General features: G+C 42.6%; 1 protein-coding gene across 2 annotated transcripts in view; it reads left to right on the forward strand.

Moving 5' to 3' along the window:
• The window catches only part of CPB1 (carboxypeptidase B1), a 129,857-nt gene that overhangs the window by 80,762 nt on the left and 26,472 nt on the right, over nucleotides 1-22,623 (forward strand). Inside the window, exons 1-2 of one of the 2 annotated variants that reach the window (XM_050966052.1) lie at nucleotides 21,589-21,659; nucleotides 21,768-21,843. In XM_050966052.1, coding sequence (XP_050822009.1) covers nucleotides 21,589-21,659; nucleotides 21,768-21,843 — 147 coding nt within the window. Of the gene's footprint in view, nucleotides 1-21,588; nucleotides 21,660-21,767; nucleotides 21,844-22,623 lie in introns of those variants that run through there. The other variant, XM_050966053.1, reaches the window with a different exon arrangement.

The following is a 22,623-nucleotide window of genomic DNA, read 5'->3' on the forward strand; positions in this document are numbered from 1 at the left end:
AATGAAAAACCACAACCCCCACAAGACCTTGCATTCCATTTTCTATTGATAATTTCAATATAAAAGAAGAAACTCAAACTTATGGTTCCCACGGGTACCATATCATGCTTAGCACAGGGGTGAGCCTTGTGGAAAAAAATAGTATGTGCTCATTAAATTAAAAATGTATCATAATGCACATGCCAAGGGAGTAGGATTAAAGTTACATGGACAGCCATGGACACTGACATTTCCTAGCTTCTGAGTGCTTGATTTTTCAACTTTAATAACATTCTTTAAGTACTTTTGTAGAATTATTTTGCCCATGTCTGGGGAGCAACACTGAAAAGGGTATTTTGATTTGCAGCATTCACAGAAGGCCATAGTGCTGTACAGAAGAACACTAAGAATTCTGAGACACCTTAAAAAATTTTAAAACCTCAATGTGAAACTAATAATCAGGATTTAATTTTCATTTTCTGATTAAAAAAGCAGTATCATGCCAATCCTTTCCCACCTCTCTCATTAATGCAAGAGGAAAATGTATATGATACAGTGGATGAGCATTACTCTTAAGGAACTAATGCTACATAAACACCCTGAAGGTAATAGGAGTGACTTCAGAATAATATAGGAAAATGAACAGTGGTGGAAGGAAAGATACATGCCAATGCAGTGTCTCGTGGGAATTGTAGTTCAGGTGCCTCATGCCCACATTTTCCTGGTCTCCTTGGCCAGACTACATCCCCCATGATGCATCATAGCCTCCCCTCTTGGTGTGCTGCTGCTGTGCTTCATGTGAGTCCATGACCAGAATGCATCATGGGAGAGGTAATCCAGTGGGAGAATCTGGCCCATATAGGAGAATGGGCTAGGAGATATGCAAAATACAACTCCCAGGGAGCATGGCAGACACATTTCCAAATTAAAATTATTTGAGTTTTGGCTGAAATTGTTCAACAAAAAGTCAAAATTTTCCACAGAAAGCACACTTTTCAGAAAAAAAGACCTTTAGTCAAAAAAACCAAAATATAGTTTAGACAGAAAATTTTGGACCAGACCTACCGATAGCTTTCTGGAGGCATGGAGTCTACCATTTTGTCAATATGAAAGCCCAAAGTGCCCAGATTTCAGGGAAAAGATTTAACTGAACATTGATGAAATGGCCTTAGCCCTGAGAATTGGGCATTACAATTGTTTCTCCTCTGTCAGCAAGGTTCTAGGTACTGTTCCACATGTGACAGTGCATGTGATGATAGCTTAAACTCTAGCAAGATATCTAGGATAACAGCACAAAGGCCATCCTTTCACATACATCATTTCAGACAGGAAAAAGTACCTGCAGTTGTATCATTTGGGGAGATGTGGAAAGAAACCTAGGAGTAACAAAAACCTATCTAAGAAGGACACTAAACAGATTATCCTCTTCAAACAGTGTGAAGTTGCTGTACCGTGATATCTGTTCTTCAGTGAAGGACAGTTTCTCCATTTTAGCTGTCACAATGATACTTATCCTGAGTAAATTATCCTGAGAATACCAATGTCTTTCTCCAAGTTTTCAGGGAAATATATTGTGATAAAACCAGAAACTCATGAGAGAAGATGAGACATGAGGGAAATCTATAACTGGTTATCACTGAGAACATCCAGGGCACAAAGCTCATATGCAACCCTTCATTTATGTCTGTGTTTCTTTACATCCTTCATAGTGTCTAGAGTAGCAGTGGATTTCAGGAGTATGTTTCTCACTTATGGTTGTCATGTCAAAATCTCTCTGAAATGCAAATATTAGTGTGTATTGACCTTCTGCACTAGGAATGGTATAACTTTTGTAGATGTAAAATTTAACTGCATCACTGTAAAAATGAAGAAAAAATTACTTGTCTAATATTAATGGACCATCCTCCAGTCACTTTTCCATGTGCATCTTGAAAGATTCATACAATATAGGTCCTACTGAAACACACAATAGATGCAAGCTAACACCTAAAATGTCTCGCTCCAGTTAAACAACTAAGGAGCTCTAGGTTATAATGGGCTGGAGGCTAACCCACCATCTCGTATTATGCAACACTTTATGTACTGGGCCTTTTCTTTCCTCCCTTATTCCTGTGTAATTTTTTGTTTTCCTGGGGAATCTCATACACCATTCAACTCAGGACTACACTGAAGACGAGTGTGCTTAAGATACTAATGTAGAAGGCTCTGGCCTCCATTTAAAGACCATCCTTTTATTTGTTAAAAAAAATCTACATAAAATGTTTTATTCATTGGCACTATGGCTAGCCTAGAAAAAAGGACAATGGAGCTTCACTGATGGTGATGGTGGCTGTCACACAAGAGAGCTGTTGACAAACTGACCTTCTAATCCAGTTGGTAAAGACAGTGGGGGGTTTGTTTGTTGGGGTTTTTTTAATGATACTTTATTGGGTAACAACAGAAATAGTCAAGTTTCACCACACACAGGTACAGACATGCAGAGTCAGATTTTGCTCTCCATTATACTGAAATAAACCAAGAACCACTCTACTATGATCAATGGAGTTTGGATTTACACTGAAATAACAAAGCAGACTATGGGCCATTGAATTTAGAATAGTTATGCTGGCTGCCAGGGCAGGCTCTACTGTTTTTGCTGCCCCAAGCAGCTGAACATAGAAGCTGCTGCCGAATTGCCGCCGCTGCGGAAACGTGCCTGCCACCCTAATGGCACATGGACTGCCCCCAACCTCCGCAGAGGCAATTCGGTGCACTACTTGAGGGCAAAAACACACAGACTGCCGCCCCTTGCAGATTGCCAGCCCAAGCACCTGCTTGGGATGCTGGTGCCTGGAGCCGGCCCTGCTGGCTGCATCTGTGTTACCTGAGACCACACACTGAGGGGCAGGCGGTGCAACCTACTGGTCAGAGTCTGGCCTAGTTCTTGGAGCAGAATCAGAGGGCAGAATCAGCAGTCTGGTCAGGAGACAAGCCAGTGGTCAAAGCCAGGAGTTAGGAATAGGGTGTCGGGCAGGACTAGGGCTGGAGCAGAACATGCAAGGCCTGGAGCAAGGGCTGGACAGGAAGCAGATTTAACACAACTGCGGTGTAAAATGCATTGAACAGCACTGTCCATCTGTTGTTACTAGGACTAAATTAAAGAGCATAGTCACTTGGATGGAGGAGGCGGGGTATTAAGTTCAGCTGAGCTCATTGGGTTGCTAGTGACCATGCCCAGTGCCAGCTGAGTTCCTGACACCTAAATTGTTGCCATATGGAGGGAGTGCTGAATTTGTTCCAAAATTTTTCTGATTTAGTTTGCACTGTATTTTACAGGCCTGGTTGTGATCTCAATCTAGCTTTATACTAGTATTATATAATGTTATAGATTTCAGTGGAATTAGTTGACAGTTACATTGGTATAAGTGAGTTCAGAAACAGAACCCATGACTCTATCTTTTTCATTTTAGCATAGAATAAATTTTAATATGATTTCCCTGTGTGTTCTGGTAAAGTACAACATTCTTTTGCCTACTGAAGAATCATAATGAATTATCCTTTGGCTGAGAAATCTGCTGTTACCCTTATTTACAGAATAAAAAGAGTTTCAATGAGCAAGTGACTTGGGGCAAATTTAGTCCCATTCACTTCAATAAACAGAATTTGGTCTTTGGTATTGTAGCCCTGCATCACAAATGGCTACTATGATTGTTTAAATCCAATGGTTCCCTTGTGTATTCAAACACTGTTTACTTGTAAATTTATAGAGGAACAAGAAGTGCCAAATTCAATTCTTTCTGACTAATCTGCTGTTCCTTAATCTGATAACAAGCAAACTGCAGCTATGAACTTTTTAAAAATGCATATCTGTTCAATAACTGCGTTGCTTGAGGTGTTCCTATATTATTTTATTAGACTAATGAATTACTATGGGAAGTATTTTATGAATATGTTTGCTTAATGAAGGAGGAGGGGACTGTTTTAAACAGAACATGCTGTGGTTAGATTAATAAATTTAGGTCTAGAGTACCTGATTTATTGAAATTTGGATTGTTTGGGGATTTTTCACATTTTGTTTATTGATTTTCACAATTTACAATGTGATATATCAAACTACAGACCCATAACTTCTGCATTACAAAGAAAGGGTGGAAAGTAATATTAGTGTGCCTCAAATTATTTCTATCTTTTGTTAGTAGACAAGAAAAGCATTGACCCAAATTCATCCGTGGCTGGAATTTCTCTGCTTACTTAATTATTTTATTATTATTTATTTTATTTATTTATTTGCATTACCGTAGTACCCAGGAGCCTATTTCAGTAAGTTGTTCCTCATTATGACAGGGGTAAATTTGTCTTATTTCCTTCAATAAATAGAATTGAGAAAGTTCTCTTAGCTCTAAAATGTGTTGGGTTTTAGTAAATAGGGAACTCCCTAACCTTCATCCCTTCACACCAGCCTAACAGTAGTTCATCCAGCCTGCTTCTCATCTAAGCAAAGGCCACCAGATTTCAAAACCATTCAGAGTTGAAGGTAACCATCCAAACACTAAGCTTTAAACTTTATCATGTCTAGGGATCACAAACACCAGATGCAGAAGAAAAGAACGTTCATGATTTACATCATCCATGAAGGCCAATACACACCAAAAGCAAAACAGAACAGTAAATTACCCAGCAATCCTAAAAAAATTCCACTACAGTCCACATTAGAATCAAAGCAGCAATTCTCTGTCTACTCTGTTCCTGACCTTAAACAACACATTTTTTGTGATGTTTTACAATGCATACTGAACTCTCAGCTTATCTTTCCTACTATTCACAGCGATCCAGGCATATCCTACAGTGCTAGGCTGGCTCCAGGCCTGTGTTGTTGAGACTTATTTAACTGGACAAGATGGAGTTTCAATTGTTTGCCCAAATCCTTATGCTAAGGAGGCAGATGGATGATTGTACTACTAGTGCCTGATTCATCAGACCATGCAGAGCCCAGGACAGGTACTAAGAGAGTATTGAGAGACACAGGCCACGTCCAGACTAGGAATTAAAATCGATTTTAGATACGCAACTTCAGCTACGAGAATAACGTAGCTGAAGTCGAATTTCTAAAATCGAGGTACTCACCAGTCTGGACGGGGCGGCATCGATGTCCGCGGCTCTCCGCGTCGATTCCGGAACTCCGTTCGGATTGATGGAGTTCCGGAATCGATGTAAGCGCGCTCGGGGATCGATACACCGCGTCCAGACTAGACGCGATATATCGATCCCCGAGCAATCGATTTTAACCCGCCGATGCCGCGGGTTAGTCTGGACGAGGGCACAGTGTGCTTTAGAGCTTAAACTAGTCTCTAATGATCAGAAATCAGGATTTTTTTTTAACTATTATATGGAGATATATCTCATAGAGCTGGAAGAGACCTTGAAAGGTCATGGAGTCCACTGCCCCACCTTCCTAGCAGGACCAAGTACCATCCCTGACAGATTTTTGCCCCAGACCCTTAATGGCCCTCTCAGGGATTGAACTCACAACACTAGATTTAGCAGGCCAATGCTCAAACCACTGAGCTTTTTCTCCTGCTGTAGGATGAGACCTATGTGGCCAGGGGGTGGGGGTGAAAAGTATCCCCTACTTAATGCGGGGGGTCTATGCCATTAACTGAAGCCTCAGGTTCTGGCCGCTGTTGAAGACAGGATGCTGGTCTAGATGGACTGCTGGTCTGAATCAATATGACAGTTCCTATGTCCAGAGATAGGATAATGAATTGAAAGTCAGGAGACTTGGGGTCTATTCCTGGTTCTGCCACTCACCTGCTGAGTAATACTGTGGTAAGTCACTTCCCCTCTCTATGCCCAGTCTCTGGGGTGGTAGGACCCTCCATTGCTAGTACCTTGATTTGCTTTTTTCTGTTTAATATTGTCAAGAATGAACATGTCAGTCTTCAGACATGAATCATCTTCCACCCAAGAGGGCTACAGTCAGATTGCAGCACTTGAGAACAGGTTTTCCAAAGGATGTGACTGCAATGCATTCGTGAATTAGACAGGCTGAAAGTGACAAATGCAAGGCTTTGGGTAGTATTAGCAGAGTTGTAAATATAATTTGAATGTTATTTTTATTCCAGGCAGGAACACTTGAGGTAGTTACTTAGAGTGGCAGTAAATTGTACCAGATGCTAAGTGCATTTTAACAGCATTTTAGCTGTATTTCTCATACTCACAAAGAGGCTCCCATTTTAATTTTCAGGTAACTCCAGATTTTCTGCAGAGTACCTAGGAAGAGAGAAATTGAAATTGTTTTGTATTGAAGCTTAGTGCATCAGTTGTTTGACTTTTCTTAACATATGCTTAACTTTATAAAGTACAAACTAAACTTTCCTAGGACCTTGAGGAAGAGCAAACTGCTGAGAAGCTAGTTTCCTGCTTAGCAGCTCTGTTATTGCTCCGCAGCTGCATCCACACAATTACATTTTGCAGGTTCAAAGTACAATATTTTGACTTTTGACTATTCCCAGGGTCTTTTATCCAACAGGAACACAGATGACATACAGACACTAGTCTAGACCATCTACACGTTATAATTAATAAATCTCTTTTGTTGCTAGATTAGATTATTGCACAAACATATCTAACAGCCTCTTTTGTAAATGAGTGATAAAAGTGGAACATTTTGAATTTATACAGCTGATTATCCCAAAATGCTTTCCAAAGTGGGAACAGACCCCAGATTCCTGACACCTACTCTCTTGCTTTAATTCCTAGACACACTCTCTACTGTAGAACATATATAGTGCCCATCTATAAAAAAGGAAATAAAAACAACCCAGGAAACTAATTTAACTTCTGTGCCAGGGAAGATAATGGAGCAAGTAATTAAGGAAATCATCTGCAAACACATGGAAGGTGGTAAGGTGGTAGAGAATAGCCAGCATGGATTTGTAAAGAACAAATCGTGTCAAACCAATCTGATAGTTTTCTTTGATATGATAACAAGTCTTGTGGATAAGGAAGAAGCGGTGAATGTGGTATATCTAGACTTTAGTAAGGAATTTGATACTGTCTCGCATGATATTCTTATTGATAAACTAGGCAAATACAGTTTAGATGGGGCTACTATAAGGTGAGTGCATAACTGGCTGGATAACCAAACTCAGAGAGTAGTTATTAATGGTTCCCAATTCTGCTGGAAAGGTATAACAAATGGGGTTCCTCAGGGGTCTGTTTGGGAACAGGCTTTGTTCAATATCTTCATCAACGACTTAGATATTGGCATAGAAAGTACGCTTATTAAGTTTGCAGATGATACCAAACTGGGAGGGATTGCAACTGCTTTGGAGGATAGGGTCATAATTCAAAATGATCTGGACAAATTGGAAAAGTGGTCTGAGGTAAACAGGATGAAGTTTAACAAAGACAAATGCAAAGTGCTCCACTTAAGAAGGAAAAATGAGTTTCACACATACAAAATGGGAAGAGACTGTCTAGGAAGGAGTATGGCAGAAAGGGATCTAGGGATTATAATGGACCACAAGCTAAATATGAGTCAAAAGTGTGATGCTGTTGCAAAAAAAGCAAACATACTTCTGGGATGCATTAACAGGTGTGTCATGAGCAAGACACAAGTCATTCTTCCGCTCTACTCTGTGCTGGTTAGGCCTCAACTGGAGTATTGTGTCCAGTTCTGGGCACCGCATTTCAAGAAAGATGTGGAGAAATTGCAGAGGGTCCAGAGAAGAGCAACATGAATGATTTAAGGTCTTGAGAACATGACCTATGAAGGAAGGCTGAAAGAATTGGGTTTGTTTAGTTTGGAAAAGAGAAGACTGAGAGGGGACATGATAACAGTTTTCAGGTATCTAAGAAAACTTGTTCACCTTAGCCTCTAAGGATAGAACAAGAATCAATGGGCTTAAACTGCAGCAAGGGAGATTTAGGTTGGACATTAGGAAAAAGTCCACTGTCAGGGTGGTTAAACACTGGAATAAACTGCCTAGGGAGGTTGTGGAATCTCCATCTCTGGAGATATTTAAGAGTAGGTTAGATTAGATAAATGTCTATCGGGGATTGTCTAGACAGTATTTGGTTCTGCCATGAAGGCAGGGGACTGGACTCGATGACCTCTTGAGGTCCCTTTCAGTCCTAGAATTTATGAATCATAGTGCTTCTGTTTTGCAGTTTAATCTGGAAATTTGATGTCATACTGGATGACAGGAGATAAAGAGCCTGTTTATTTTACCATTAATTGTATGAATTACCAGCTGAAGCAGCAACTCTTGCAGGCCTTTGTAATAAATCAATGTGCCGCAAACAAGAGACAACTGGTTACACATCACACACTTCTCTAGCCAGAGGTCTCTACCACTTGAGCTAAAGGACAGCTTCTGTAACCGTTTGTACCAGTAGATCCTTTATCCTTTCTGTGGTTCAGCACTAGGGGGCAACACTGACTCACTCAGTGATACCCATTAAATCTCAGAGGAAACAAGTAAGGAGAAGAAAAGTCCATGAGAATGTATGATGTACAGTATGTTCCCTCACAGCTGCGCTTTTCCTACATCTCAAATTCTTCAAAAAACAGCTTTCATCGGATAGAGCCACAGAAACCTAAGACCCAATAGGTCACAGGAAGTTGTGGCATCAGCCATATCTTTTTTGACCAAGCATCCCAAAAGGCTGAGGTTCTTTGTTTGAAGAGAGCTTTCAGGGGGCACTGGGCCAGCAGTATATGCAGTCTGAAATCCTCCCAGTCAGGAAGAAATGGGATGTCTCTCCCTATAACAGCAAACTCCTTCTACCTCACTGCCTCTCTATAGCTGCTCACTAATGACTGGGCCCAGCTGCTCCTGCTTCCTTGTCCTACACCTTGAGAAATATTCTCCTGGGTCCTAGGTCCCCAGTCACACCCCACCCCCCAACTCCAGTAGGTATTCCCTGTTTTATAATGAAACTGGAGCACAGGGGAAAACTTGAGGTCTTCTTCCTATACCCTATTAGAGATGGCCTATCAGGCATTGCCACTAGCTATTTTTGCCCTGAGAACCCTCATAAAGGTGGGTTCTCTGCTACAGAGGGGGCTATAAGGGGACAGAATTGGAGGGGAACAATATGCAGCCCTCCTGCCATGTCCGTCCCTTTCCTCACCCATCCAGACCCTGTCCCCTCCTCCCAGACAGATCCCAATTCCAGGAAGTGCCCTCAGTTGGCCTAAGGGAAGGAGAATGTGGCCACAGAAGGGGACAATCTGGTCCTAGCACATTAAACTATGTCTGCAAAGGTGAAAATAATGGAAGATATCTATGTACAGCCACTAAAACAGCCTATCTCAATAATTAGGGTTGTCCCAGAAAAATAAAGTTGAAAAAGCCTTTGATGAATTAAAAATGTAAATAGAGAAAAGGTTACAACAAAGCTTGGCACATAGGCTTGATGGCAGATTCTACAGTTCATGTTATATTCAAAGAACTCTCAAAGGTCGTCAGAATATATTCAATGGCAATATCTTCCAAACTCAGGTTAAAGTTCAGGTATTATGTTAACAAATAAATGAAGGCAGGAAATTTCCCACTATTCAAACATGCATTGGTGTTTGGTTACATATATATGACATAGTTCAGATTTGGGCATTCATGAGTTTCGCATTAGTTAACTCTTTGGAGCATAATAAAGATTTTCAACCAGGATTACAAGAACCTACAGTATTTTGTGACCAAGAATACTGGAAAATTTTAAAACATAGTTCAGCCAGATATCTGAGTCAGGAAATCTGTTATAATGTTAGAACTAGAGCACAGATATTATTAATACTCACAGTGTTGGACTCAGTATGATAACGAATAGGACAAAAGACTTCACAGGATGAAGGATGCTTGTGAAATGGTGACAGTAATATGTATTTTTCCTCTTATCAGTCTGTACTTAGCCTTCACATGCATCTTCAAATTGGAGTACTGCAACATTCATGTTCTTAAAATTGAAATCAATAAATTGCTGGGAAAGTTGATTCCCTCTGGAATATACCCATTTATTAGTACACAATCTTTATTAGAGTTCATGTAACAGAGCCCAGAGAACATTTCTTGCAAGTGGCAAAATTCTATGTGCTTGAATGCTAGAAGATGCACAAGCAATAATGACCAGAATAAAATTGTGGTGGCCAATAAGTTTTTTTTTTAATACATTAAGTAACTTACTCCTTGTTGATGAACTCCTAAACCATGATACATGCTGTTTCTTCTGTAAAAGCAGCAAAGAGTCCTGTGGCACCTTATAGACTAACAGACATTTTGGAGCATGAACTTTCGTGGGTGAATACCCACTTTGTCGGATGCATGCTGTCTCTTCTGTTTGTTTGTTTGTGTTTTATTTTTGGTTTAAAATAATCTTGCCTTCCAATCTTTTCAAGAAGATAGGCAATGTGCATGAACAAAGCTACCCAATTCTAACCTTTTCTGTCAGTTCCCATATATATGGCGATGGTTTACTCATCCATGTCCAGCTGATGTGCTATGGTCTTGTAGTCATAAAATGAAGGGAGCAGCTGGTCTATCTAAATTTAATTCGCTATTTGATTTCTCCCTGTGCTGCTACTTTATCATACCGATACTGAACATTTATCTAATGCGGTTAGAAAAACAAGCCCGTGTTTAGAACTAGCTTATGAGATAATTTGACACATAATCATCAATCCTGGGATGCAAAATGAACCACTTCAATAAGATTCCATGTCACTAGTTTTCTCTGACCTAATCTGTGATGGACACAGCAAAGACTGTCATCAGAAATTATAATATTCTACATAGCTTAACAGCTCAGTAGTACTAGCAGTAAAGCTGGGTTAGTGATTGTTTTGGAAACTGCATGAAAAGGCAAAAAGAATTTCTTGAAAGTGAATTCAAACACTGAAATCTGACAGTCTTCTATTTCTGAGATGCTTCCTAGAGCTCAACAGGGAATGATGACATCTGCGATTTGTTTGATTACTTCTTGTGATCATTTATTCATTGCAAGTTCTGGGCTTGATCATTCTGCACTATTGTCTTAGCAATGTTCATGAGACCATACAATTTTATCAAATATGGTAGATCTCATCTTAAAATTAAAACTTTTGAAGTCCTTGCATTATTGTTTTGGCAGTCTGTCAGAATAACTCCTGCTGTCATCTTGCTTAACAGACCTGACTCTAAGTAAGATTATTGTTTGTGGCAACGTGCAGTGTTACAAAATTAGGTCATTAGTTGTACATTAAGTTCAATCCTTATATTTTGGCAAATATAATTCTCAGGTACATAAGATACATGCAATTTGGGAATCTTGTTTAACCAACAAATTCATCAGGGATCAGACTGTTAGGTGCAAATGGCTGCATATGTTGGATGTTCCAGTCTTAAAGTATTTCTAGGCTGTTCAGTGTAGTTTTGCAAAATTGCCTCCCAAGAGGATCATAGGATATTCAGGTGTGGAATCATGTTCATTCTTAAAGGAGTGTGACAAAGTTCCTCCTCTGTCTTGGCAAGTTCTACACTTTCTGGCGGATTTGCTCGTCTCAGAGGTTTTCGGAAGTCCTCAGTTTGGCTCCTTTTGTTAGTGGCACAAACCTGCCGTTCACTCGGCTAACCTCATCACTGGCCAGCATGGGGAAAAGGAGGAGAATAATCCCCCGCAATCTCTGCTGGCCCACCTAATGGGTCGGGGGACAGGCCAGAGACCTTCCCCTCTGGTGGGACCCACAGTCCAGGTCAACTCCTCTTATATCAAATAGGGAGTTGAGGGGATGGGGGAACCCAGGCCCGCCCTCTACTTCAGGTTCCAGCCGAGGGTCTTGTGGATTGCAGCTGTCTTTAGTGTCTCCTGTAACAGCTGCGTGACAGCTACAATTCCCTGGGCTACTTCCCCATGGCCTCCTCCCAACACTTTCTTTGTCCTCACCACCAGACCTTCCTCCTGATGTCTGATAACGCTTGTACTTCTCAGTCCTCCAGCAGTACGCCTACTCACCTTCAGCTTCTTGTGTGCCTCTTGCTCCCAGCTCCTCACACCTCCTCACTGACTGCAGTGAGGTCCTTTTTAAACCAGGTGCCCTGCTTAGCCTGACTGTCTTAACGGACTGTAGCAGCTTCTTAAATGGCTCCAGGTGTCCTAATTAGCCTGCCTGCCTTAATTGGTTCCAGTAACTTCCTGATTGTTCTGGAACCGCCCCTGTTACCTTAACCAGGGAAAAGGGACCTGCTTAATCTGAGGCTTGTATATCTACCTTCTATCACTTTCCTGTAGCCATCTGGCCTGACCCTATCACATATTTCCCCCACACACACACCCCGCTCAACATCATGGGGTTGGGCAACTTGGGACATCAGGCAGTGTACCCATGACAAGCCATCTGCATTGCCATGGTGGCTTCCAGCCTGGTGTTGTATGGTGAATTGAAAAGTTTGTAGGGACAGGAACCATCTGGTCAGCCTTGCATTCTTCTCTTTATTTTGCTACATCCACTGGAAGGGTGCATGGCTGGTCACAAGGATAAACCATCGTCCCAGCAGGTAATAACATAGTGTTTCCATGGCCCATTTCACAGCAAGGCACTCTCTCTCAACCACTGCATACTTCTGCTCTCTCGGGAGGAGTTTCCTGCTGAGGTAGAAGATCGGGTGTTCTTTGTCTCCAATCATCTGGTGATAGGACAGCTCCCAATCCTACTTCAGATGCATCTGTTTGTAAAATAAACTTCTTGTTGAAGTCTGGAGCTACAAGCACGGGGTTACTGCAAAGGGCTGTCCATAGATCCATGAATGCTTTCTCTGTGGCATCTGTCCACTTCACCATGTCTGGACCCAAGGCTTTTATCAGGTCCGTCAGGGGACTTGCTCTGGTGTCGAAATGAAAAATAAATCACCAGTAGTACCCCACCACACCCAAGAATGCCCGGACTTGCTATATCCAATTTGGCCAGGGCCCATTTTGGATAGCCTCCAGTTTGTTTAGTTGGGGCTTGACCATGCCCCTTCCTACAATGTAGCCAAGGTATTTAGCCTTGGCTAGCCCTATAGCATATTTGGCTTGGTAGGCTGTAAGGTCAGACCGTCTTAGTGTGCCCAGTACCACTTCCACTTTTTCCAAGTGGGTCTCCCAGTTAGGGGGATGTCCATTGTTGCCATATGGAGGGAGTGCTGAATTTGTTCCAAAATTTTGCTGACTTAGTTTGTACTGTAGTATTCACTGTATTTTACAAGCCTGGTTGTGATCTCAATCTAGCTTTATACCAGTATTACATAATGTTATAGATTTCAGTGTGTTATAGATTTCAGTGTGTCCATAAGATGCTGGAAGGTGGAAGGTGGCAGGCGCCCCATGCAGTCCAAAAGGAAGAACAGTATATTGAAACAGACCCTCTGGAGTAGAGAATGCTGTCTTTTCTTTCTCATCTTTGGCAAAGGGAATCTGCCAGTGTCCCTTTGTTAAATCAAGGGTGGTCAAAAATTGGGCACTGCCCAAGCGGTCAACTAACTCATTGATAAGGGGTATAGGGTATGCATCCAATCTGGATATCTCATTCAACCAGCGAAAATCATTACAAAACCTAGTGGTGCCATCGGGTTTGGGCACCAACACAATTGGACTCGACCATTGACTGTGGGACTCTTTGATGGCTCCCAGCTACAACATCCTTTTTACCTCTGTCTTGATCTCCTCCCTTTTTGCTGCTGGGACCCGGTAGGGCCTTAATGTTACCTTTGCCCCAGGGTCTGTGATAATGTGGTGATATGCTTCAGTGGTCCAGCCTGGTTTGGTTGAAAACACATCCTGGTATAGATTGATCATCTCAGTTACCTTCTCCTTCTGGTTCGGTGTCAGATCAGTGGATATCCTGATCTGCTCCTGCAGGTTATTTCCCTGGATTGGGGTCTCTTGGGCCACTACACATGCCACTCTCTGGTGCCAAGGCTTTAAGAGGTTAATGTGATACATCTGTTCTTGTTTCGGTGTCCTGGTTGCTTTGTAGGTTACTTCCCCCATGGGTTCAACCACCTCATAGGGCCCCTGCCATTGGGCCAAAAGCTTGCTTTCTGCTGTTGGTACCGACACCATCACCAATCCCCTAGTTGGAATTGTCAGACTTTTGCCTGGCAATTGTAATGGGCTTGCTGGGCCTCCTGCACCTTTTCCAAATGTTCGCATGCAACAGGGGTGACCCGGGCAATCCGGTCTTGCATCTGCAATACATGTTCAATTATACTTCTCCCCTCATTGGGTTCCTCTTCCCGGATCTCTTTGGCAATATCTAAGATGCCACGGGGGTGGCGCCCATATAATAATTCAAAGGGGGAAAACCCAACTGAGGCCTGAGGTACTTCCCAGATGGCAAACATTAGGTAAGGAAATAGAGTGTCCCAATCCTTCCCGTACTGACTTACCACCTTTCTTATCATAGCCTTGACGGTTCGGTTAAACCTTTCTACCAGCCCATCGGTCTGTGGATGATAGACTGAAGTTCTCAGGGTATGTATATGTGTCATAGGTTTCACCCCCACTCTGAACTTTAGGGTACAGATGTGGACACCTGCATGAGAACCCCTAAGCTTAATTACCAGCTTAGCGCAGTATGCTGCCACCACCCAAATTATTTTAAAAAGCTGTTTATAAGTCATTTGCTAACTCCAGTGCCTGCTTTCTCTCTTTTTCTTTCTCCTCCATCTCTTTTTCTTTCTCCTCCATAACTCTTTTTTGGGCATCCTCTTTGGCTTTTTCTTCTTTTTCTTTCTCCTCCATAGCTCTTTTGTGGGCAGCCTCAGCCCTGGCCATCTGTCTGTTATGTTTCTTTTTGTCTTCCTCAGCCTGTAATGTGGCTAATTTTATGTCCTTTTGCATAGTGTTTTTCCCCTTGCCTGACATTTTTCCCCCCTGCCTATCTTAGCTATCCTAGGCCGGGAAAAAACAGCTTGGAAATTCGTTGTTACTGTAACTTGGATGCTCAGAGTAAGAAGGAACAAGGAAAACTGGTTTTGTGACTTGTCTTCTGCAACCTGTTAATTACCCTCCAGCTAAGCCCAGCTGGACACCATTCTAACAAAGCCTTGTTAGAAAATCTTAATCTGTTTGCCTTCAGGCCAAAAAGATAAGATCTGTATCCCTCTTCACTGCTTCCCCAGCAGTTCAAAGGAGAGAAAAAAAATCTTACTGGCTTTTGGTTCATTTAAATCCCATCTCGCTGCCTACCATGTCATAGGTTTCACCCCCACTCTGAACTTTAGGGTACAGATGTGGGGACCTGCATGAGAACCCCTAAGTTTAATTACAAGCTTAGATCAATATGCTGTCATCACCCAAATTGTTTAAAACAGCTGTTTATGAGTCATTTGGGAAACTCTGTCTTCCCTCCCAAAATCTCTCCCTCCCAAGTACTGTAACCCTTCCCTGGGTAATCTTGAGAGACTTCTCCACCAATTTCCTGGTGAACACCGATCCAAACCCCTTGAATCTTAAAACCAGGAGAAAATCAATCAGATTCTTTAAAAGAAGGCTTTTAATTAAAGAAAAGGGGCAAAAGAAATACTTCTGTGAGATTAGCATACAAGCTACAATCACAGACAACAGATTCAAAACACAGAGGATGTTCCCCTGGGCAAAACCTTAGTACATAAAAGACAAGCCAATCTGATTATCCCTCTAACGCACAAGACAAGTCACAAAAGAAAATAAACAAAAACTAATATATTCCTTCTTTAATACTCACTACCCTGTTTGATTCCGGGGTCTTTTCACTCCGGCACAAAACTGAAACTAACATTGAGTCAAAGGAAAACTTCTCTCCTTCCTCTTGAAACACCTTGTGCCCCCATTGGTTCCTCTGGTCAGGTGTCAGCTAAGCTAGGTGAATTTCTTAACCCTTTACAGGTAAAAGAAGCATTAACCCTTAACTGTCTGTTTATGACAATATGGAACAAGTACAGAGGTCCTTCATTAGCTTCCACATAAATGGGGTTCCTTGGTCTATTAATATCTCCCCACTCGGGCAAAGATCCCCACCAGCTCTTTGGCTATCATTTTAGAGGCCATGTTCTGCAGGGGGACGGCTTCTGGATAGTGAGTAGCATAATCCAGAACGACAAGTATATATTGGTGGTCCTGGGCCGTCTCCTCCAGGGGTCCCACTAGGTCCATGGCTATTCACTCAAAGGGGACCTCTATGATGGGAAGGGGTACTAAAGGTGCCCTCAAGTGAGCACAGGAACTGTGTAGCTGACACTCCAGGTAGGAGGCACAGTACCTCTGCACTTCTTCATGTACTCCGGGCCAGAAGAACTGTCGTAGGACCTGTGCCAGGGTCTTTTCTATTCGCAAATGCCCCCCAAAAAGATGACCATGGGCAAGGCTTAATACAGCATTCTGGTGGTTTTGAGGTACTAGAAGCTGCTGTGCCTTCTGCCCCTGTACTGGTGCAATCCAGTACAAGAGATTCTTTTTCATTATGAAGTAGGGTCCTGGTCCCTGGGTTTTCCCTTCCACAGGGACCCTGTCTATTTCTGTCACCTCCTTCCTAATTTGTCATACCTTGGGTCTTCAGCTTGGTCCCATCCAAAATCTTCTCTCCTGGGGCTAATCTTCCCGAGTTATAGGGGGCCAGTCTCTGTTGCCTCTCCTGGTTCAGAGACATTAGAGTGACGGTCAGACTGGGACACTTCCTCCTCTGGGGCAGCCTCCTTTCCAGCTACCCTGGTCCACCTGCCCACACGGGTGACCCTCTGTCCCTGGGCCAGGATCTGGGTCCTCAAGGCCTTAGCTGCCCTTCTTTCCCTTTTTGTCTTTCTACCCTGTCTGGGAGTAAAGAACAAATCTGGGGATATTTCAGAGAAGATTGGGGGTTGACAGTTTACTGTGGATGTCTCACTATCTTCAAGGTTTCCCCCTTTCTTCAATCTCCCTACTGGGAGTAGGTCTCTAAATCCTGGAAAGTCCCTCCCTATGAGCACCGAGTATGGGAGTTTAGGGACTACACCTGCTGCTACCTAAGTGGTGTTCCCCGGATTTCAATTTTTATTGGGACAGTGGGGTAGTAACTAACTGTCCCATAGACACGTTACCCCTGTGCACTTTACCTGCAACAGCTGACTACACTTCACAAGCTTCCCCAAAATAAGTGTGATCGTACTCCCGGAATCAACCAGTGCTGTGGTCTCTACCCCTTTTAGCTTTACTGGTCTGGTGTACATATGTGGCGTTAGTGCGACTCCCACAAGGTGGATTAGGCAGCATGGGTCTGCCCAGTTCCCCAGGTTACACTGCATAGGCTCCTTGGCATTAGGGCACTGTGCAGCTATGTGTCCCCACTCCCCGCAGGCATAACATCTAATCCACCTGTATGGGGCCCTAGGCATATCCCGGTCTCTTGGTCTGGGGAGTCTAATGACACTAACCTCTTCCCCCTCAGTGTTCCAACTCTTTATGGCTTCCGGGGGGCCTTCAGCCCCTCTCTTTTTCCACCTTGGCCCTCCTTGCAGCCCAGTTGCCCAAGCTCTAGGGCTTGGGGCTGCTAATTTAACCCAGGGTGCCTCTTCCTTAAGTGGTTGGGTCAGCTACCTTGCCATACTTCACCTCTCTACCAGTGCGACAACCTCGTCGTAGGTGGAGGGTTTGTTCTGGCTTACCCAGGTGCGAAGGTCTGGCAGTAGTCCTCTCATGTACCAGTCAATGACCAGAACCTCATCTATCTCCTCTGGACTCTGGGACTCAGTTTGTAACCACTTTTGTGCAAGATGGATGAGGTCATATAATTGGGACCACGGGGTTTTGTTTTCCTGGTACCTCCACTCATGATATCGCTGGGCCCGCACTGCAGTCGTTACCCTAGATCTGACCAGGATCTCTGCTTTCAGCTGGGGGTAGTCTGCTGCAGCCTCTTCAGGCAAATCATAGTTGGCCTTCTGGGCCCCCCCCGCACAGGAATGGAGCGAGGATGCCAGACCACTGTTCTTGGGGCCAAGCCTCCCACAGGGCTGTCCTCTCAAAGGCCAGGAGGAACGCCTCTACATCATCCTCCCACGTCATTTTCTGCAGCCAATTGCAGGCCCATATGATCTGCATCCCGTCATGGCCACGGTTCAGCTCTGTAAGGGCCTTTACCTGGTTTACCAGTTCCCACAACATAGCATAGTCTTGAGCAGCCTGGTCCATCAGCAGGCAATTAGTCTCTTGCTGCAGCCGCACTGCCTCCTATTGGGCGGCTGCCTGGACATGGGTAGCCTCCTGCTGGGCAGTCATGGCTTCTATCAGTGCCCACACTACATCCTCCATTGTGGTGAAAAGAAAAGAAAAAAAACTTTTTTTTTTAATAATAAACACCTTCCTTCTTCCACCTCCCTGTGCACACCAAATCCCACTGCTAACACCAGTTGTGACAAAGTTACTCCTCTGCCTTGGTCGGTTCTGCACTTTCTGGTGGATTTGCTTGCCTCAGAGGTTTTCGGCAGTCCTCAATTAGGCTCCTTTTGTTAGTGGCACAAACCTGCCGTTCACTCGACTAACCTCATCACGGCCAGCATGGGGAAAAGGAGGAAAATAATCCCCCCCAGTCTCTGCTGGCCCACCTAATGGGTCGGGGGATGGGCCAGAGACCTTCCCCTCTGGTGGGACCCACAGTTCAGATCAACTCCTCTTATATCAAATAGGGAGTTGAGGGGATGGGGGGAACCCAGCCCTGCCCTCTACTCCGGGTTCCAGCCTAGGGCCCTGTGGATTGCAGCTGTCTTTAGTGTCTGCTGTAACAGCTGCATGACAGCTACAACTCCCTGGGCTACTTCCCCATGGCCTCTTCCCAACACCTTCTCTGTCCTCACCACCGGGCCTTCCTCCTGATGTCTGATAACGCTTGTACTTCTCAGTCCTCCAACAGCACACCTACTCACTCTCAGCTGCTTGTGTGCCTCTTGCTCCCAGCTCCTCACACTCCCCTCACTGACTGCAGTGAGGTCCTTTTTAAACCAGGTGCCCTGCTTAGCCTGCCTATCTTAATGGAGTCTAGCCGTTTCTTAATTGGCTTCAGGTGTCCTAATTAGCCTGCCTGCCTTAATTGGTTCCAGTAAGTTCCTGATTGTTCTGGAACCATCCCGTTACCTTACCCAAGGAAAAGGGACCTTCTTAATCTGAGGCTTGTATATCTGCCTTCTATCACTCTCCTGTAGCCATCTGGCTCGACCCTGTCACCAGAAGTATCAACAATTTTGGCCAAATTCAAACAGACATCTCTGGATCAAAGAGCCTAAATTATATCATGTGCACCCATAGTAGCATTGAGAGTAGAACAGACTAAATGGAACTTATATATTGCATAAAAAAACTGCATCATAAAACTTGTGGCAGCAATATTTCTATAAAGGAGAAAATTTTGTCTGATTAGTGCACTGAACTAGTGTTTCATCATTATACATAAAAGGATTTGTTTATCAGGATATATTATATAATGTAGAGTCAAAATCTGTAGTTTTTATTTGAGCAAAAGGCTCACTGTATTAATTACATTTGAATTCAATATTAATTTTGATTGTTACAGGCCTCCAAATTTGATAGACAATGTTCATCCTCATACTCAGCACAACAACCCTGAATATTTGCTCACCTCTGTTGAAAGCCTCATGGAGCTATTTCTAAGTAGAATTCTGCTATGCTGATGAATATCTGAGAAACATATTAGTTATTTCAATCATCTGCATTTCCATATTGACTCTATAGTTTCTAAACTGGGAATATAAATATGTTGATCCATTAGTTAAAATCAAAATGCAAAAGTGCAGCCATAAAGTCCAATTCTGTCTTTAGTAACATGTATGGCTGAAGCCCTAGAATCTATAGGACCACTCAGACATAACTGAGGACAGAATTTAGCCTTTACACTCCATTTTTTGTACATCTGGGGATAGCCTATCATAACCTTAGTCCCAGATTTGGACCTTAGCGTCCAAAATATGGGGGTTAGCATGAAAACCTCCAAGCTTAGTTACCAGCTTGGACCTGGTACCTGCTGCCACCACCCAAAAAATTAGAGTGTTTTGGGGCACTCTGGTCCCCCTGAAAAACCTTCCCTGGGACCCCAAGACCCAAATTCCTTGAGTCTCACAACAAAGGGAAATAATCCTTTTTCCCTTCCCCCCTCCAGGTGCTCCTGAAGAGATACACAGACACAAGCTCTGTGAAACTACACAGAGGGACTCCCCCTCTCTGTTTCCAATCCTGGAAACAAATAGTACTTTCCTATTCCCCCAGAGGGAATGCAAAATCAGGCTAGCAAATCCAACACACAGATCTCCCCGATTTCTTCCTCCCACCAATTCCCTGGTGAGTACAGACTCAATTTCCCTGAAGTAAAGAAAAACTCCAACAGGTCTTAAAAGAAAGCTTTATATAAAAAGAAAGAAAAATACATACAAATGTTCTCTCTGTATTAAGATGATACAACACAGGGTCAATTGCTTAAAAGAATATTGAATAAACAGCCTTATTCAAAAAGAATACAAATCAAAGCACTCCAGCACTTATATTCATGCAAATACCAAAGAAAAGAAAACCATAGAACTTACTATCTGATCTCTTTGTCCTTACACTTAGAAACAGAAGACTAGAAAGTAGAAAGTACTTCTCCAAAGCTCAGAGAAAGCAGGCAGGCAGACAAAAGACCCAGACCCTAAATTCCCTCCACCCAAAGTTGAAAAAATCCGGTTTCCTGATTGGTCCTCTGGTCAGGTGCTTCAGGTGAAAGAGACATTAACCCTTAGCTATCTGTTTATGACATAGCCCATCAAAAGAAATTGAAAGACTATAATACAAAGTTTAAGTTAGTATCAGTGAACACCATTAAAATGAATCTATTGCTTGGTGAATTGAGTAGTATGACATCTAACTATCTGAGTTATGTGTTGTTATGAGCAAAATAGGGGCAAGTACTATTTTTCCTTTGCAACCACCTGTGTGCATTTTTGCAGGTGTGGAACGGAGGGAACAGCTGAAAATTTGGCCCTTTCTTTATATGACTACATGTCATTAGACTTTCTTTGTCCATATGCGGAGTAGAGTAGAGTATTATGTGAGCATTCAGAATATATGAAGGGTTAGAGGCAAATTCCTCCTAGACATTTAGATTAGAGATGCAATCATCACCTAGAGAATCACCAGCAATGATCCCCACCTCGCTGAATGACGTACAGGATGTGAACACTGCCCCTGTGGACCAGAGATATACTGTAGGCCCAATTAGCATACTGCTTGTGCATCCAATTTGTTCTCAGGAACATCCATTGAATTACTTTGAATAAAAATTCACTAAAATTGTTCACCAGTAATTCACAAGTGAAAAAAAAAAAGAGCAAGATTATCATATACATTCTCCACTATGAATAGGTCATCCAGTTTTAGTGGTGAGTGCCCTGGGCCAGCTGTGAGACTCAGCTCTGTTTCCACAGGTGTGCAACAAAATACACAGACCATAAACAGTGTACAGATGAAACAAGGACTGGAGAATAATCAATCAAGGACAGGAGAATAATCAATCAGTTAATGAAGGGCTGCTTTGCTGTGTGATTAGTAACAAACAGGATAAAACGGATTATAAAAGCAGATGAGAATAATCACACGCCCTTTATTTCTAAGAAAATGTGGGCTGTATTGGTTCTTGTAGGTGCTGCAGCTGCTTCAGCTCCACTTCACAGTCACAACTTTGACGGGTAAGAATTCAAATTAAGGTTAAACTGGCACTTTTTTGCTAAACAAAACTTTTAGCTGATCTGCCTGTTTCAATTATGCCTTTTTCTCCCTCCTCCTCCACCGCCAAGAGAGAAGGTGTTTCGTGTAACACCACACAATGAAGAGCATGTAGAATTCCTCAACACCTTGGCCAGCAACATGCAGGTAAATAAAATGGAATTGGGTGGGGGAATAGACTGTAATTTAAAGCTCTTTTGTTTTACCAATACTGATCTAAGAAATACTGTATGTCAGATCGCTGAATTAGAAGCCTGATCCTGAGTCCATTCAAGTCAATGTGAATTTTCCTATTGAGGGAGCAGGACTAGGTCACACACAGGAACTAAATAAACACATTTCTAGAAAATCTAGCTGAATAATCCAAGCTGCATGTTAAAGCACATAATGCAACAGACTCTAAAAAACAAGAGAAAAAACGTATGGTACGATACTTTTGAATACGTGTTATGCTAAACACCACATGAAAATTCCAGTTTCCAGTGGTTTTAACTTAATAGATACAACAGAATTTGGTCACTTAGAAATAAACTAAAAAACTAGGCTCGCATCCAACTTCAACTTTCCTTTAGCCTCTCATGCAATATATTTTCTTTCTTGGATTTTCTTTAAAGCATCCTACCATGCCCAGTCAAGCTGCCTGTTTTTTTTACTGACCTTGATGTAGATATATGATGACATGGCGATGACGTGAGAAAAAATAATAAAGACAGCAAATGTGTTTTTAATACTTCCCTTCAGCTTTGATGTAGTAAAATAGCTGTGGAAAGAAAAAATGCCATCATCGGTGAGATGAAAACATGATATTTTTAATGATATGCAGAAGTGGAGGCACTATCACCAGCAATAGGGATATATGAAAAGACAAGGCTATTGGTGTGCCACTGCCTCCTCATCCTCATTATATAAATTACCATGCCATACTTT

Source organism: Gopherus flavomarginatus, chromosome 8 (genome assembly GCF_025201925.1).
Source record: "Gopherus flavomarginatus isolate rGopFla2 chromosome 8, rGopFla2.mat.asm, whole genome shotgun sequence".
In the NCBI taxonomy this organism is placed as follows: Eukaryota; Metazoa; Chordata; order Testudines; family Testudinidae; genus Gopherus; species Gopherus flavomarginatus.